Source organism: Monodelphis domestica, chromosome 8 (assembly GCF_027887165.1).
Source record: "Monodelphis domestica isolate mMonDom1 chromosome 8, mMonDom1.pri, whole genome shotgun sequence".
In the NCBI taxonomy this organism is placed as follows: Eukaryota; Metazoa; Chordata; class Mammalia; order Didelphimorphia; family Didelphidae; genus Monodelphis; species Monodelphis domestica.
The window spans coordinates 165,596,396-165,611,805 of record NC_077234.1 but is presented as its reverse complement, the minus strand read 5'-3'; the positions used below and the strand labels follow the sequence as shown (position 1 = coordinate 165,611,805).

Below are 15,410 nucleotides of genomic sequence, written 5' to 3'. Positions count from 1 at the left end.
TCCATTAAAAAAACAACAACACAGCTAACGGCTCACTGGAAGAAAACGTCCTTAAGACCTATGAGATGACTAAAGTTGTCTCCTTGAAGTTCCTTTCTTCCACTAAAAAGGAGCTACAGTTTCAAAACTTCTACCATTTAAAAACATTATCTGAAATTAATCCTTTAATCCCAAATCTGAAATAGTTAACACTTAACTGCATCACCTTCTTTCTCTCCACTATTAACAGTAGAGGAAGGGGGGAGGGGATGGAGGAGGGGAGGTGAAAACCTGAGACTTTTCTTCCCCACAGTTGTAATTTCTGACGAAGTCTCCTAAGGCTACGTAACATATGCCAATTATTTTTAATAATTTTACTTAATATTATTATGGGTTATAAATTGGATTTTAATGGTGGCCTAATTACTTTAGGAATTGGGGTTTCTCAGCTACAAGGCAGCTGAGAATGAAGAGATTCCATCGTTTGGGATATATACCATACATACACACACTATATACACACACATTCACACACATGCAGAGCAAGCTTTGAAATGGACTCAAACTTTGTCCCTGGAGATGAAGCTCCCCTCAGACTTTTTATTCTCCTCCCACTCCATCCTTCCTCCTCCCCTCTTCACAACTGTGATATGTTTGTCCACGGTTGGCCACCGAACAGGTAGCAGCTACAGCGTTCCAAGAGAACAAGAGCGCCAGTTGTTGCAGCTGCCTACATTTGCTTGTTTTGTTTTGTTTTGTTTTCAGCCATCAAGTGTAAAATAACTGAGGGGATGGGGTGTAGACTGGGATCCTGGACGAAGCAAACACCATCACCACAGATAGCTTGGGTCTTTGGCTGAGTTTTAAAGAAGCCAATGGCTTTGCACAAGTTTTGAAGGAAGCTTAGCCCCTGCAGAGCTCTAAGGGTTCTGTGCAAATCAGACTTTGCTTGTTACTGCCCCTTTAGCAGGCACAACCCAGTTCCTTCAGTCTGTTCCTACTACCTACAGAAGACTGGAAATGGGATTGGCCTAATACTTAAATTTTCAAATTGTTTGAGAAAATAGAGATGTCTTGATTATTCTGGGACTCTAAGTGTTTCCTTCATCCCATTTCTTTCCCCTTCTCTGTTTTTAATTGTCTTCTGACTTTTTGCTAAGTCTTATGGTTTTGATAGCTTTTAAAAACTATTTCTACATGCTCCTATCCTCACCATAAAAGTCTAACCACTTATTGATGTCACAAAGAGGTCCCCTCATTCCCATTACTCGTCTGTAATTTGTTTTTATTTAGGTTTCTTGATACCGTCTTCTCGGTATAGGAGACTTTTTTGTTGTTGTTTGAGAGGATTGTGCCTCCAACCCACAATAACAGTTAATAGCCTGATTTTTCTAAATTAAATTTAAAAGTCTTGTACTAATTCTATCTTTTAAAAAATATGCTAATCAAAACTGAAAAATATTGAAAATTGTTTATACAATCAGATCTTTGCTTAAGAAGTCAAGAAAAATAAATAAATGACTATCGATAAACTCAAACACTTAAAAAATACTCATTTGACCAAGTTAAAAATCAAAGTTCTAATGCTTGGTTGTAAGATTACAAATAAGTGACCTAATTTCACTTTTCTAGAAGGAGAAAGGAGGGGTGGCTTATTGTATTTTAAATTCAATTCAAATAGCTGAAAATGCTCTCACAATGCATTGAGATTCTGAAGGTTTCTGACTTTGGGTCTCCCAGAAGTTTCCAAAATATATTAGTTCACTCTCAGCCACTAACTGTATGTACAGAAGGCAATGAAGAAGTATCTCCCTAAAGAAATGTTGGATATATTTACAAATATCTTCCTACACACGAATTCTATCTTACACAATTGAGATGCGTCTCCTTGGTGCCCTAGACGCCTCTTTCCTGTTTAAAGAAAACCCTTGATAAAAGAAGAGTATATTCATCCAGTTTCAACACATTTTATTATATTTCTGTATGCATTACTCTTAAAACATATCACAAGAAATGATGAAACCACTTAAACCTTCAAATAAAAATTCTGAAACAGTTTATGCCCACAATTGTACATATTTATAGTTAAGAAACATTCTTTATAAATATTGTTTCCTCTGTAGCAAGTTAATACCATAATTTAATTACAAATGGATAAATATGGTAATGGATATTTACAGAAGGAAGGGTGTTATTACGGAAAAAGCTAACGGCACAACGTTTATTTTTCCCCACAATCTTCCGTACAGGAACTAACAAATTGAACTTGCAAAAGCACTAAAACATCACATGTAAACCCAGCTAACAGAAAAATACATTCACAAGCGTTGGTGGTGGTGTGTGTTTGTGTGAGTGTGTGTGCTGTATAGAATTGTGTTGAAAAAACAGAATGGAGACTTTGGCACGGTTTTTTCTTCCAGTCTATAGTTGCATGAAGATTACAATCAAGTTGCCTCATAAAAAGGAACACAATATTCAATATCACAATACAAAATAAACCATTTTCCCCACATTACTTAAAAATAAACCAGGGAACTAAAAATAAAAAAAGAAAAGAAAAGTCCATCACTTTGGGCAAGGAAGGGTCGAAGGGAGGAATCTCAACCGTCATTTTACAAATGGACAAACTTCTATACACCAAGAATCCATTAAAACTTCATTACCACCTCAGAGAAGGAAGGAGGAGTCCACTATGTACACAGTTTGTCAGGACAAGTAACTAGACTGGGAGGAGGGAATGGAGGAAGAGCAAGGAAGGGGAAGATAGAGAGTATGGATTGGGTTTTTTGTCATTGTTCTTGTGTTGGGTGTCCTTTGCTGTTTCTGAGTTTCAAAGACTTAGGGAGGAGGGAAGTTTTTGCTCTTCAAGATTGGATCATTTTTTGTTTTTTTAACTTTTTTAATCCTTTTGCTGGTATGAATAAAAATAATTGAAACATTCACTATCACTAACTGGTCTCTTCCCCTTCTCTTCGGAAGGGTGAAGGATGAGGGCTGGTTGGACTCTGGGAAACCTGGTAGTTGTGTGTGTGTGTGAGTGTGTGTGTGTGTGTGTGTGTGTGTATGTGGGGAGGGGGGGTTGAGAGAAGGAGATTGGCCCCTCCTTTAGACGTACCATTCGTTGAAGTTGGAAGAGAGACCACTGTGACCTCCGCCGGTCCCACCGCCCCCGCCAGTGCTGCTGCCACCGCCCCCTCCACCGGCACCACCGGCACCCCCACTACCTCCACCGCCGCTGCCGCCGCCGCCGCCACCACCTCCAGCCCCGCTGCTTCTGTGCACCGCGGACACCGCAGCGGCCGCTGCCGCCGCCGCCGCCGCTGCCGCTGCTGCCGCCGCAGCAGCCGGAGACAGATTAGTGGAACTCTGGGGCTCGGCGCTAGGGGACACTAGCCCGGGTGGGGTAGAGGACTCGTAGCCCGAGCTGGCGGCGGGGGAGGATTCGGAGCCCTGTGGGGAGGATTCATGGACCTGAAAGACAAAAGGAAGGGGGGAGGACAAGTGGAGACTAGGTGTGAGTGCAGCTGCTGTGAGGCCGAACCAGGGGAGCAGGGTCTTGCTCAAACGACCCAGCTTCTACAGTTCCTCCGATCACAGAAGAAGGGAGGCCTAGGCCGAAGCTGCAACCCCGCCCCCCCCTTCCAATTAGTGCAGGAATTTCTCCACCAACACTATACCATTCCCAGACTAACCCATAGGCTACGTTCCAAAATAGAAAGGAGAGAAAAAGAGACCATCGTCTCCCCAGGATACCCCAGCCTGCCCAAGTACCTTCATGTGCTTCCTCAGGGAGCTGGGATGGGTGTAAGATTTGTCACACATCTTACAAAGATAGGGCTTATCCGAAGTATGGACGTGCATGTGCTTCTTCCGATCGCTGCTGTTGGCAAAGCGTCTGTCACAGCCTTCGAATTCACACTGGAACGGCTTCTCTCCTGGAAAGCATAAACAAGCAAGGCTTGATGATAGTAAACAAATAACTTGGACTTGTAATCCACTCCATAGCGGATGCCTATTTAGGGGAGGGCGGAGGAACCAAGAGTTGTTACAGTGTTCTTCCGTAGGGACCTTGTTTCATTTTAAGATTTTGCATTTTCCTTTTTCAAGGAAGAACATGACCATTATGTTTGATTAAAAAAAAAAAAGTTCATTTTATCCTGATGTCCTTTTGCTGGGAGGAGCTGGGGGGGGAGGGGGGAAGCTTAATGAATATTAAGCCAGAATATTAAGCCACAGCCAGGCTGTGGAGGGTTTCGTTGGTTGTTGTTGTTGTGGTGGTGATTTTTTTAAACAGTGAAGGATCGACTTGTATCTTCTAATAAGTTTGTCTTAGCATCGATAAGCTGTTATTATGACAAAATATTTGTAGCATTTTTAAGAAAATCACACAGACTGCTGGGCTTAGTTTATTTCTATCTGAGGCCAGTAGACGATTAAATTTAGAGTTATTGTGTGTGTTTTGGTAAGAGGGCACAGATGGGTGACTGCCCCATTATTTTTCAGCCAACATCCTGAGAAAGAATTACTCTGATTTCTGCCATCAACTCTATTCCTTTTCCTTTTCCATTTTTTTTTTAAATTAAAGCTTAGAGAAGAGATACTATCTGGGGATGTTGCAGGAAGGTGCAGATCTTATAGAAACTAAGCGCCTTCCAACCTCTCACCCCAACCTCCGTTAAATTTTCATACGGTTTTTACGCCCTATTGCCTGAATTCCAAATGCTTAGAGTAATTTAGAGGTGTGATAACTCAAACATCCCCCTGGTTGGAAGGGGAACCATTTAACATTAAATTCCATTAGCACCTAAATTGTTTTTTAAAGACATCCGTTCAGACACAGTGACTTTAATGCAGGCATTTCATGCAAATAAATTTCTCAAATTTTAAACCTTGTTAAAAGCTTGTCTAGCACCTAGTATCCTTCCTAACACAGAAGAGAACAATAGGCCTACCGCTCGTCCGGTTTTCGAGTAAATATTGATGGTGGAAGTTGCTAAAATATTTGGCTTTCCTTTATGAAATAGTCTGGCACAATTTTGACTGGGACCTGGTAATAGATGAATAATATATGAAGCTGGGAGACGTGTTTATTTTGCGACTCTCTCTCTTCTCACGCTATTCCCCCACCAGGAGCCGCGCTGCTCTGCTCTTAGCTGACCAGGTTTTTAGTTCAAGTTTTGGGAATCGCAAATCCTTCGTTGCCCATTACATACTTTAACAAACTGTTGCAAAACTCATTCTAAACCCTCGCAAATAACCTCGAGTATGACTTTAAAAACACTTTTAAAATGAAAAATGTTTTATTACCCAAACTCACACCAGTTAAATTTAATAGGAAGCAGTCTCGGAAAGGAACTTTTCGACCCTTAAACAAGGCACATGGAAACATACACATATGAGATAGAAAACACAAACTGGCAAAATAATTTCCAAGTTCTATACTGTTCACCAAATTAATAGGCGTTTGGGTCTTTGTGTGTGTGTGTGTGTGTGTGTGTGTGTGCCATTCATTCACACCAATCTTTTTAGAGGGTCTTGGAAAAATTAACTGTTCTCACTGTGAAAAGGTTGAATATTTTTGAAATCTGAAAATTCATTTTCTTAACGGGATATTTCAGATAACATTTAGACAGCAAAGCAACCCTCTCTTCTCTTTCCAAACACACACACACACACACACACACACACAGAGTCTAGAACTTCCGAGGATCAAGGCCCCTCTCAAATGAAATCAGATACTTTTTTTCTTTTCCCCTTTAGCCTGAAGAGAAGCCCCACATTTCGGCCCCTTTCCTAGTACCCTAGAGACAGCGAACTCAGCAATTACCTGTGTGGGTCCTTTTGTGTATCTTCAGATTTTCCGAGCGAGCGAAAACTTTCCCGCAGCCGGGAAAGGGGCAAGGAAACGGCTTCTCTCCGGTGTGCACACGGATGTGGTTGACCAGTTTGTATTTGGCCTTGAAGGGCTTGCCCTCTCGAGGACACTCCTCCCAGAAACAGATGTGGTTACTCTGTTCAGGGCCCCCGACATGTTCCACGGAGACGTGGGTGACTAGCTCGTGCATGGTGCTGAAAGTTTTGTTGCAACTCTTCTTGGGATTGCTCAGTTGTTCGGGGTCAATCCACTTGCAGATGAGCTCCTGTTTGATGCACTGCTGCCTCATGTATCGGAAAAAGGCACCTGGGTGGTGGTGGTGATGGTGGTGGTGGGCGGCGGCCGCTGCCATGTTCATGCCCATGTTCATATTCATTGGGCCGTATTGGTTGTGGAGCTGGGCGGCCGAATAGGGGTCAGTCCGGGGGCTGGACACTTGGCGGTACTGGTCTGAACGACCGAACACCTCTCCCGGCAGCCCCAGCCGCATCTGCCCGTTCAGCACATTCTGAGAGCCGTGGGGGCCGTGCTGCTCGTGGATTCCTGGGAACAGAAGGTGGCTTTGGGCATCCGTGTGAGGGTGATGCAGGCTTCCCGCCCCTGGCCCGAATAGCCCATGCTGCCCACCGGCCGGAGCTGAATCTCCAAAACCCCGGCTGCGGAACAGAAAGTCCCGGGTGGAGTTAAAGGGTGCTCCTGAATAAGAGCCTACATGGGCGGCGTGGGGCCCCAGGGCTGCGGCGGCGGCGGCGGCGGCGGCCGAACCTGGGTAGCCCCCCGGCCCTTGCGAGGTAAAAGCCGAGCTCTGGCCAGGGGACAGATCGTGGGCCCCAGGGTTGAGCTTGAAGGCGCCCATGTGCGCGGCGGCCGAGTCCACGAAGCCGTTCTGCGCCGCCGCCAGGCTCAGCTCGCGGTCCTGCATCTCCGCAGCCGCCGCAGCTGCGGCCGCCGAATGGTGGTGATGCCGAGCGAAGCTCCCCACTCCGATGGCCGGGAACTGCGGCCCCGCGTCCAGCAGCATGGTCAGCCCGCTCCGATCCTGCTGCCGCTCCTGCTCGGCTTCGGGCTGCTCCCCCCGGAGGAGGCGCTGATGTCTGCCCCGGCTGCTCGCGCAACTCCCGGGCGGCTCCTCCTCTTCTCTCGGCTCCCGGCTGCTCTCGGCTGTAGCGGCTTCACAAGCTGCAGCAGCCGCAGCCGCGGCAGCGGCAGCTTCAGCTTCAGCCTCCGCAGTCTCGGGTTCCTTCGAGCTCCGCTACACTAACCTCCGCCGCCGCGCCGTTGCAACCGCTGCTCCCGCAGCCCGGAGCTGCTGTTTCGAGCTGCTTGGTTTGTGGAGCAAAGCCGGAGAGAGGAGGAGGAGGAAGAGGAGGAGGAGGAGGAAGAGAAGAAGAGTCCAAAGCCAGGCGGAGAACCAAAGTGTATTAAAGGAGCTGTGGCGGGGGCGGGCGGGCAGGGGAGGGAAAGGGAGGGAGGGAGGGAGGGGGGAGAGGAGATGAGAGGGGGGTTGCAGGGGGGCGAGCGCTGTGCCTTTTCCTGCACACACAGCCCCCCCACACCCCCTAGCACACGCACACGCGCGCGCACACACACACCGCCACTAAGATCTGTGTCACTATCACAGAAATCACCACTCCCCCCCCAAATTAAACATTAAAATTAAATCAAATTAAGAAAATCCAAACTGCACAACAGAAGCAGAGAAGCTGACTGGGAGAAGATGCGCAACCCGCCGCACTGGCCCCTTTACTAGTTCCTCTTCTCCACCTGATCTTGGTGGGGAACTGGGGGTGGGGGTGGGGTGGCCCTGGAGGAGGACGGGGCAATCCTTTCCCCTTCCTGCTCCTCTAGCTGCCGGCTTTGGGATTTTCTTTTCCCTTTCCCCGCTCCTCTCTTCTCGGCTATGGATATTGTTATGATTCAGGATTTGGGGTTTGTTTTTTTTATCCCTCTTCTTCTTCTTTCGTGCTTGGCATTGGCTGTATCTCACGTAGTAAACTTGCAGCAGCAACGAATTCCCACAGATGAAGGAATCAGACGCTCCTGTCTTTCTTTAAGTTGTGTTGGAGGAGGAGGAGGAGGAGGTTGTGGTGACGGTGATGGAGATGGCAGTGGGAGGAGAGAGGAGGGAAGGGGGAGGGGAAAGAGGGAGGAGGGAAAGGGAGAGGGAGGAGGATTAAAAACAATAACAACAATTTTAAAAAGTGCTCTCTCTCTCTCTCTCTCTCTCTCTCTCTCTCTCTCTCTCTCTCTCTCTCTCTTTCTCTTTCTCTCTCTCCCCGCCCCCCCCCCCCCCGTTTTTCTGTCTGCCTCTGTGCCCAGGCAGGGAGCCGAGGATCAGCAGCAGCAACAGCGGTGGCAGCGGTAGCAGCAGCAACAGCAGCAACCCATGAGGATGGAGTATTCTCTCTGGAGCTAGCAAGTGTGGGGAATCCAAAGCTGAAATCTCTTTTCCCCTTTCTCCTGGCGTTGGGGTTTATTTACAGCTGCCACCACCACCTCTCCCTTTTTCTCCTCCCCCAGCTTTATAGCGGGGGTGTTGCTATGGCCTCCAGTTTTTATTTTTTATTTTTTGCTTTCTCCTTTTTCTTTCCCCTCCCCCACCCCCTTTCTTCTCCTCCTCCCCTTCTCTAGTCTCCCTCCCTCCCCTCTCTGTCTGGACTGGCAGCATCTCTTCCACCGCCCCCTTTAACAACCGCACGGTCACTCTAGCCGCGCCAGCTCATTGGTCACAGAGGCCCAGTCAATCCACACTTTCCCCTACCCCAGCCCCTCCCCCTCCCCCTCCCCTCAGCCAGCACTACCTCCCTGTCGGCTAATCGCCGCTATCTGGGCCCCAAGTCCTTCCCGCCTCCCTATAGCTTCTCTCCTAGCCTCCATCCCTCTTTCTCTCCACCCTGTCCCCTCCCCACCCCCACCAACCCCTTCGCCTAGCTGGGTCCAAGAGGCTGAAGCAGCAGAAGCAGCTGTAGCGCTGGGGCTACCGCCGCTATATTCAAGAACCTTGCGCCCCCAGCGCTAGAGCCCACCGCTGCCACTGGAAGAGGCTCTGGAGAGAGCTGGGGTGGCGGCGGCGGTGGGTGTCGGAGGCAAAAGACAAGGGAGACACTGCACTTGGTTCAGGGCGAGTGGGTCTGAGGGTTACAGGTTTGTCAGAACAGTTTTAGAATGGGTTGGGAACGGGGAAGGTAGGGGAAGGAGACCCTCGTATGCTGGACTTTTTGGAAAAGGTCATTGGCTTCTGGCAACTGCAGCAGCAGCTATGGTCACCACCGCTACAGATGCCACAGAGACAGACACACAAAAAGGGAACGTTGGTCCCTAGTGTCATTATGTTTGTTTTTAACAAAACTAAAAACGATTGTGGCAAAAAGGATTCTGAGAAATTGCGAGTGAACAGAGGGAGAATTCTAATAAACGCATTAGAGCCTGGAAGTCTGTGCTATGAGCCTCCTGGGTTGGGTTTGAAGAAAGGAGAAGAGGGAGAATGGGGAAATGGAATTCAAGAAGTGATTCCTTTTCAGATTTTTTTGTGTCCCCTCTCCTCCTTCAATTTGACGCGTGTGTGTTTTTAATTGATTCTGGTATAGTAGGAAGAGAAGGAACGAAGGAAGAAGAGAAAGAAAGAGAAATTTTTATTTTCCCCACCACACACACAAATACCACCTCTACCTTTACCGTGACCCCAAACAACAAACAAGTTAGCCTCCCCTTTTGCTATTTTCTTCAGCCGAAGCCTTCTTACAGTAAACGTTTACAGGGCTCTGACCTCTACTTGGGACTTATTTTGAATTTGTTTAAATACAGTATTATAACTATTTGGGGACGATGCCCAAATCAGAAGGGTTTGGGGTGTTGGTTTTTACCGTTGCGTGTGTTTTAAAGCTAGCGCTCTCCCCAGAATTTGGATATGAGTCAGCATCATGCCCCCACCAAAGAGACTAAGACATATACAAGGCTTTATTTTTTTATTTTCAAATTTTAAATAAGTTACTATTATTATCTGCGTGGAATCAAACATTTTCACTGCAGAAAAACCAGAGTGCCTTTTCTCTTAGCTATCTTCTTAGTCCATGGCATAAGTCCCCAAATTCGCAGAGCAGAAGAAGGACCTGGCAGCTCTTGGGATCACTTGAAACGTCTGAGAGGTTTTGGTAATTTCCTGTTCAACAATAAAATGATAGAATTAAACAGATAAAGAAGGAAGACGAATCCGGGGGTCTGCTGAGGTGTGAATTAAAGACACCGTGACAGTCACTGGCTTTCTTCGCCTGATTTCCGGAAACCAGGCATTTTGTTTACAGGTTTTTGTGAGTTTGATTTAAGGTAAAAGAAAATCAAACAAGTCTTCCTCAAAACCAACTAGAGCTGGGGATTTCGGTGCATCTTACTCTATCCTTCAAAAGCCGTTTTTGTTTGTTTCTCTAGGTTTCAAGAAGATCCCAGAAAGCCAGCTGTCCTCCCCGGACACCTTCTAGGCGTACCCCAGCTCGACTCTTCTGGCTTGTCCCAGCTTTTAAACCCCCAACCCAACTGCCACTCACTGTAGTTGTTCTTTAGGGCAATGACACCTCCTCCAAAAGCCGAGTTGTTTCCGCGGGATTCTTGGAAGTCTGAGCTCTTCTCCCTGAATTCAGGGACGTTTCCACTGTCTTTTATCCGACCAAGCATTTTAAGCAAGTGGGAAAACCACGGCTAGTCCCGTACTCCTAAAAGGAAAAAAAAAAAGGAAGAAGAGGAGAGAGAGAGAGAGAGAGAGAGAGAGAGAGAGAGAGAGAGAGAGAGAGAGAGAGAGAGAGAGAGAGCAGATTCTGCCCCTATTACTTCATCTTCGTCCAAAATATTGAGATACATAACCATTACACAAGATTATTTACTCGTTTATGTTGGCTTTAGAATAAAGGGAGAATAACTGAAAATGTTTTGGTATCAAACAATTCCTGAAAGAAAATATTTTCTTCTATTTTGATTGTAAGAATTGTTTCTCTTCGATTATTTATACACTGGATAGTCAAATCCATTATGACCTTTTCTCTTCTCCTTATCTCTCTCTCTCTCTCTCTCTCTCTCTCTCTCTCTCTCTCTCTCTCTCTCTCTCTCTCTCTCTCTCTCTCTCTCTCTCTCTTTCTCTCCTGCCTTCCATATATCTTCCTTTTCTCTCTTTACTTCTATGTTTCCCTCGACCTTTTTCCTATTCTTTAATTTTTCTTTGATTTTTCTTTTTCTCATTACCATTCTCATACTAAGATCACCCTGCTGAATTCGGGCTCTATGGCTTCAGGAGACTGCTTTGGGGTAGTTTGTAGGGAATTCCTTAATTCCAGTCGGAGACCCCGCAGGCTGGACTCTCTTTGCTATTCTTTCAGGGCTCCAGTTCTACTCTCCCTGCAGGAAACAGACGAGCTGATCCAAGTTCAAAGTCACGTTGCCGTCCCCTCTAAGAAGTGCTTTATTTCTCTACAAACAGCAAAACCTCTTTCACTCCTGTCACTGGGTGAAAAAGGAAGGGAAGGAGAGAGAGGGAGGGAGAGAGAGGGAGAGAGAGGGAGAGAGAGGGAGAGAGAGAGAGAGAGAGAGAGAGAGAGAGAGAGAGAGAGAGAGAGAGAGAGAGAGAGAGAGCGACAGAAATAGAGTTGAGAGAGAAAAACTGCAAATGCTTTGAGAGCTATTGCTACAAATATAGACTTTAGCTTGTTTTCTGAAGAAAGCGGCCAAACTGCGCTGTAAACTGTTGTACTGAAATAAGTTTTTCAACAGGTTTCTGGAAGTACCCGTTTCCAGCACAACAAACAACTGCCTCAACTGGGCAAACATTTCCCTCTTTGTAAGTTTTCCAAAATTGTTCTTTTGAAATCGCACTGAGCTTGTTACTGGCTCCTTCAGCATGGGGATGGATGGTGGGGTTGGCGAAAGCTGAAGAGTTTGCAGTAGGCTGAATTGTTCTTTTTGTTTTCCTTTTTTTGAGTTATTTCATTTCTGGGGGAGATCTGTTGTGGAGAAGGGGTTTGGTAGGAGAACATTGATAACCGATGCTCAAGAAATAGAAAATGTCCCCCCCCCAAATGTACTTTAAATGGAAGTTCTGTTTCTCGTGTATTTCTGGGCGAAAATTTTAGATTGACTTTCTGTGTAGAATAGATATATGTAGATTTATATCTGAAAGGAAGGGAAAACAGAAAGAAAACTTGACCTGTTTAAATTGGAGATAAGATGCGTCTGACGTTATACCCTTCGAACTTTTTTTTTCTTATCCCCTTAAAGAAAGGGGCTGGGGTGGGGGGCGGGGAGAGGTAAAGACTTGGGAATGGTGGAGAGATGATACTGTCTATTTAACCTGAAAAGAACAGACCGATTTAACAGAATCACTTGCAGCGTTGTCTGTATCACAGACACTCATAAATTCAACAAGATCATCAACAGGATATTAAGTTGCAGGTTACCTTTGATTCTGCCGATCTTAGCCACTTCTGGGCCGTTCGACCTATGACCCGTGAAAGACCACATGTGTGGTGGTGTAGCCTCCCTCTGTAAAACACACTTCGGAACAAAAGTTCTTTGTCAGTTTAACAGAAGTGTAATGTAAAAGAAAAGGGAAATAATGAAAATCTCAGCCAAAGTAGTAACTTTTAAATGCCCTTTAAAAAAAAAATAAAGAACGAGGGAAGGGTGGGCGGATGTCCGCCACAATGTTTGAGAAATTTGCTAAAAGACCTTTACCTTTTCTCCTTCCTAAGGTTAACATTTACTATTCTGTAGCTGTGCTGCTTTAAAAAAAAAATGTTGCTATATAAAAATGTGCTCGCCAGCGATTTAGGGATGTGGCGATCACTTCATTTGTCTGGAGAAGGAAAGAATGGGAGAATTACAAGCAGACCACTAGTCACTGTCTGTTGGGACTGTGGAATTGGGATTGTGCTCTTACATAAGGAAGGAGGACTTTATTGTCTCACTGCGTCCCCGATTTCCTTAGGGGAGTATTTTTACTCTAGCAAACAATAAAAACAAAGCCGGAGGCATTAGCTTACATGAGAATGTTTCATTATTCCGATATTTTCCTTTGGGGTCCTAGGTGAAATACAAACAGGGAGGTTGAATACTAGTGACAGCAGAGCAGCTTTCCAATAAACTGCAGCATTATAGCAATAGACTTTGTAATACAAGTTATGCTGTCATTCATAAATAACAATGCCATATGTTAACCATATTGCTTACACAAGTAAACCCGTCAATGTGTCACTATTTGATTTATCTCAACAGCTTCTTCAAATATTGAAGTATAGATCTGGGGAGGAGGGTGGGAGCAGGGGGTAACAATACAGCAAATTTGAGTGTGTGTTTTTTTTAAATTGCACAACTGCTGTCCAAATGAAAAAGAACTAGAGGGAAATAAAAAAGGGGAGCACATTTTGTATGTATTACAAATACTATGTGATTTTAATAACACTATCTATTAGGAAATACTTTGCTTCCAGTTTTATATTCTTATTTTTCCCAGTTATGTTTATCTCTCTTCATGATATTTCTAAAAAATTATACATCTTAATGGCTAAAAGGTTTATCAGTACCTTGTTCTCTACAAACTTTCAATAGCTAGTAGTGAAAAAATCAATAATCAACTCGAAGTAGAAAAATAGCTGAATGATTGCATTCAACTCCTGCCATCCTTTAAGTAAGGAAAAATTCATCTTCAGATAGAGGAAATATGTCTTATTGTCAGCTGCTGATGTAAGAGCATCATTGTGGAAGAGATACAATCCAAGACTGTCAGAACATAAGCAAAAATAATAGACAGAAAATCAACCTTCTCCCCGACATGATCATGATAGTAAATATCTGTTTTCTTTTTCCACACCGACCTCCACAAACTTTGATTAAGAAGGTTGTCTTACACACAGCTCACAGTTAATATTAGCCTTGAATAATCACTCCTCCCTCTTTAAATTAGGATTTTCCCCAAGGTTTGAAAAGGTATTTCCTCTATTCAGACACCAGCAAGACACCCTTCTTGGATTAAAAAACAAAACAGAACAAAAACAAAAACAAAACTGGACAGTTTGCAAATCAACAAGAATATTCACACCTTGATCAACCTGCAGAGCCCATCCTCTATCCTGGTTGCTCAAGAATGAAATGTGTGTCTGTGTGTGTTTGAGGTTAGGGTGAGGGGAGAACAGAATAGCCTTATTCCAGCAGACAAAGAGGTAAATCTTTGCTGCCTAAAATGAGAACAGGATACGAAGGCTATGTCAGGGAGCCCTGTGTAGTTGCCAAGCATCTGTGGAGCATCTCCCTTAGCCATAAGTGACTATGCTTCATTTTAAAAATTGACTTGCATTTTTTAAAAGAGAATTGGGGCAAGCCCTTGAACCCAGGGTTTCTCATTACTTTAGGAAATTAAACTAAAATGCACATTTCCTTACTCCTGCTCCACCTTGCTCTGTCTTTGCAAAGTAAAGAGGATCTCATGAATTCCATGAAAGTACTACATCTAGGCTGTCCCAGAACCAAGAATTTTGTGTATTGGAATAATCAAATTGATATTCAAGGATCCCACTTCCACAGCCTCACTGTGGCAGATAAGGGATAATGTGACCTGGATCTGAAACTTGGTTCTACTGGATTTCGGGTCCTTTATATACACTTCAGAGCACTACAACTACTCTAACCTATAAGTAAATATTTGGGACTCAGCATAAAGCAATTAAGGGCACAATAAAAGGTGGATTTTCCAACTCTTAAGTCTTCCTCCACTCCTTTCCTTTTCTCCCCCACTACCAATGCCTCCTCACTATCCTTCCCTTCTTTCCTCCCTCCCTCTCACCCCCCGGGGTCAAAACCATAGACAAAGGCTCAAAAGCGAGGAAATGTCCAATTCATTCCTCTTATAGTTTATTAATTACCCACTCCCATCGAAAAGAAACTTGTATCTGTTCAATAATTAAGCCAGGGCAATCAAGCGTGCTCTGGATGCTCTGTGAATGAAGCCTTGCAAGACACGAGGTAATAGAGCAGCGGGCCTCTTCCAAGGGCCCAAAGAGCCAAGGTGGACTGTGTTACCGGGAGTCCATGTTTTTCTCCTTCAGAACCTGTAGCGACCTGCAGCAACTTGGAAGTTAGGTTGCCAGACCGCCATGGTAGTGCTCTGCATTCTTTTTTCGTAATTCCCGCCCCTCTACCCTCCTCCTCTTTCTTTTGTCTGGTACTGGTAGACCTTCAAGGTTCTGGATGAGCATAGTTTTGTGAATCAGATCACCCTCAAAATGAATCTTTCCTGCTTCCTCAATATTTTCTTTCTCTTTTCTAGAAACTCACATACATTTTGTTTTGTTTTGTTTTGAGGGAGGGGTAATTATTTCATTACTTTAACCCAATGCAATGCATTTTTCCTATTATTTTAAGGGGCACTAAAGATAGAATCTATATTCTTTGGTCATATTTGGATATGCAATAATTAGATCAAGTATTAATTGAGTTGGATTTTTTTAACTTTTAGGAAGTATTTTATACTTATTTAATAATCCATGATGTAGTTAACTTTTTCATGGGCTCCTTGGATTTT

The 15,410-nt window shown here is 44.7% G+C and overlaps 1 protein-coding gene and 1 long non-coding RNA gene across 6 annotated transcripts; both read right to left on the bottom strand.

Moving 5' to 3' along the window:
* Positions 1-1,930: 1,930 nt before the first annotated feature.
* ZIC2 (Zic family member 2) lies at positions 1,931-8,637 on the bottom strand. The gene is made up of 3 exons (XM_001376721.5): positions 5,807-8,637; positions 3,751-3,914; positions 1,931-3,450 (listed from the first exon to the last, which is right to left on the bottom strand). The coding sequence occupies exons 1-3, from the start codon at positions 6,873-6,875 to the stop codon at positions 3,085-3,087; spliced, it is 1,599 nt and encodes a 532-aa protein (XP_001376758.2). The 5' UTR covers positions 6,876-8,637; the 3' UTR covers positions 1,931-3,084.
* Positions 8,638-9,802: 1,165 nt separating this feature from the next.
* LOC103092950 (uncharacterized) lies at positions 9,803-14,032 on the bottom strand. 5 transcript variants are annotated; one of them, XR_008914109.1, is made up of 4 exons: positions 13,932-14,032; positions 12,292-12,388; positions 10,396-11,341; positions 9,803-10,013 (listed from the first exon to the last, which is right to left on the bottom strand). It is a non-coding gene; the product is annotated as an uncharacterized LOC103092950 (long non-coding RNA). The 5 variants fall into 5 exon arrangements; XR_008914110.1 differs by having other exon boundaries at positions 10,396-11,335; XR_008914107.1 differs by lacking the exon at positions 13,932-14,032 and having other exon boundaries at positions 12,292-13,879.
* Between the last annotated feature and the right edge of the window lie 1,378 nt (positions 14,033-15,410).

What these genes read in the sequence shown, in the direction of transcription:
- ZIC2 (XM_001376721.5), bottom strand. Translation starts at nt 6,875, where the DNA reads ATGCTGCTGGACGCGGGGCCGCAGTTCCCGGCCATCGGAGTGGGGAGC. An exon ending in ACACAAAAGGACCCACACAG is followed by an intron (nt 3,915 to 5,806) that starts GTAATTGCTGAG and finishes TATGCTTTCCAG; the next exon opens with GAGAGAAGCCGTTCCAGTGT. An exon ending in CCCTGAGGAAGCACATGAAG is followed by an intron (nt 3,451 to 3,750) that starts GTACTTGGGCAG and finishes TTTGTCTTTCAG; the next exon opens with GTCCATGAATCCTCCCCACA.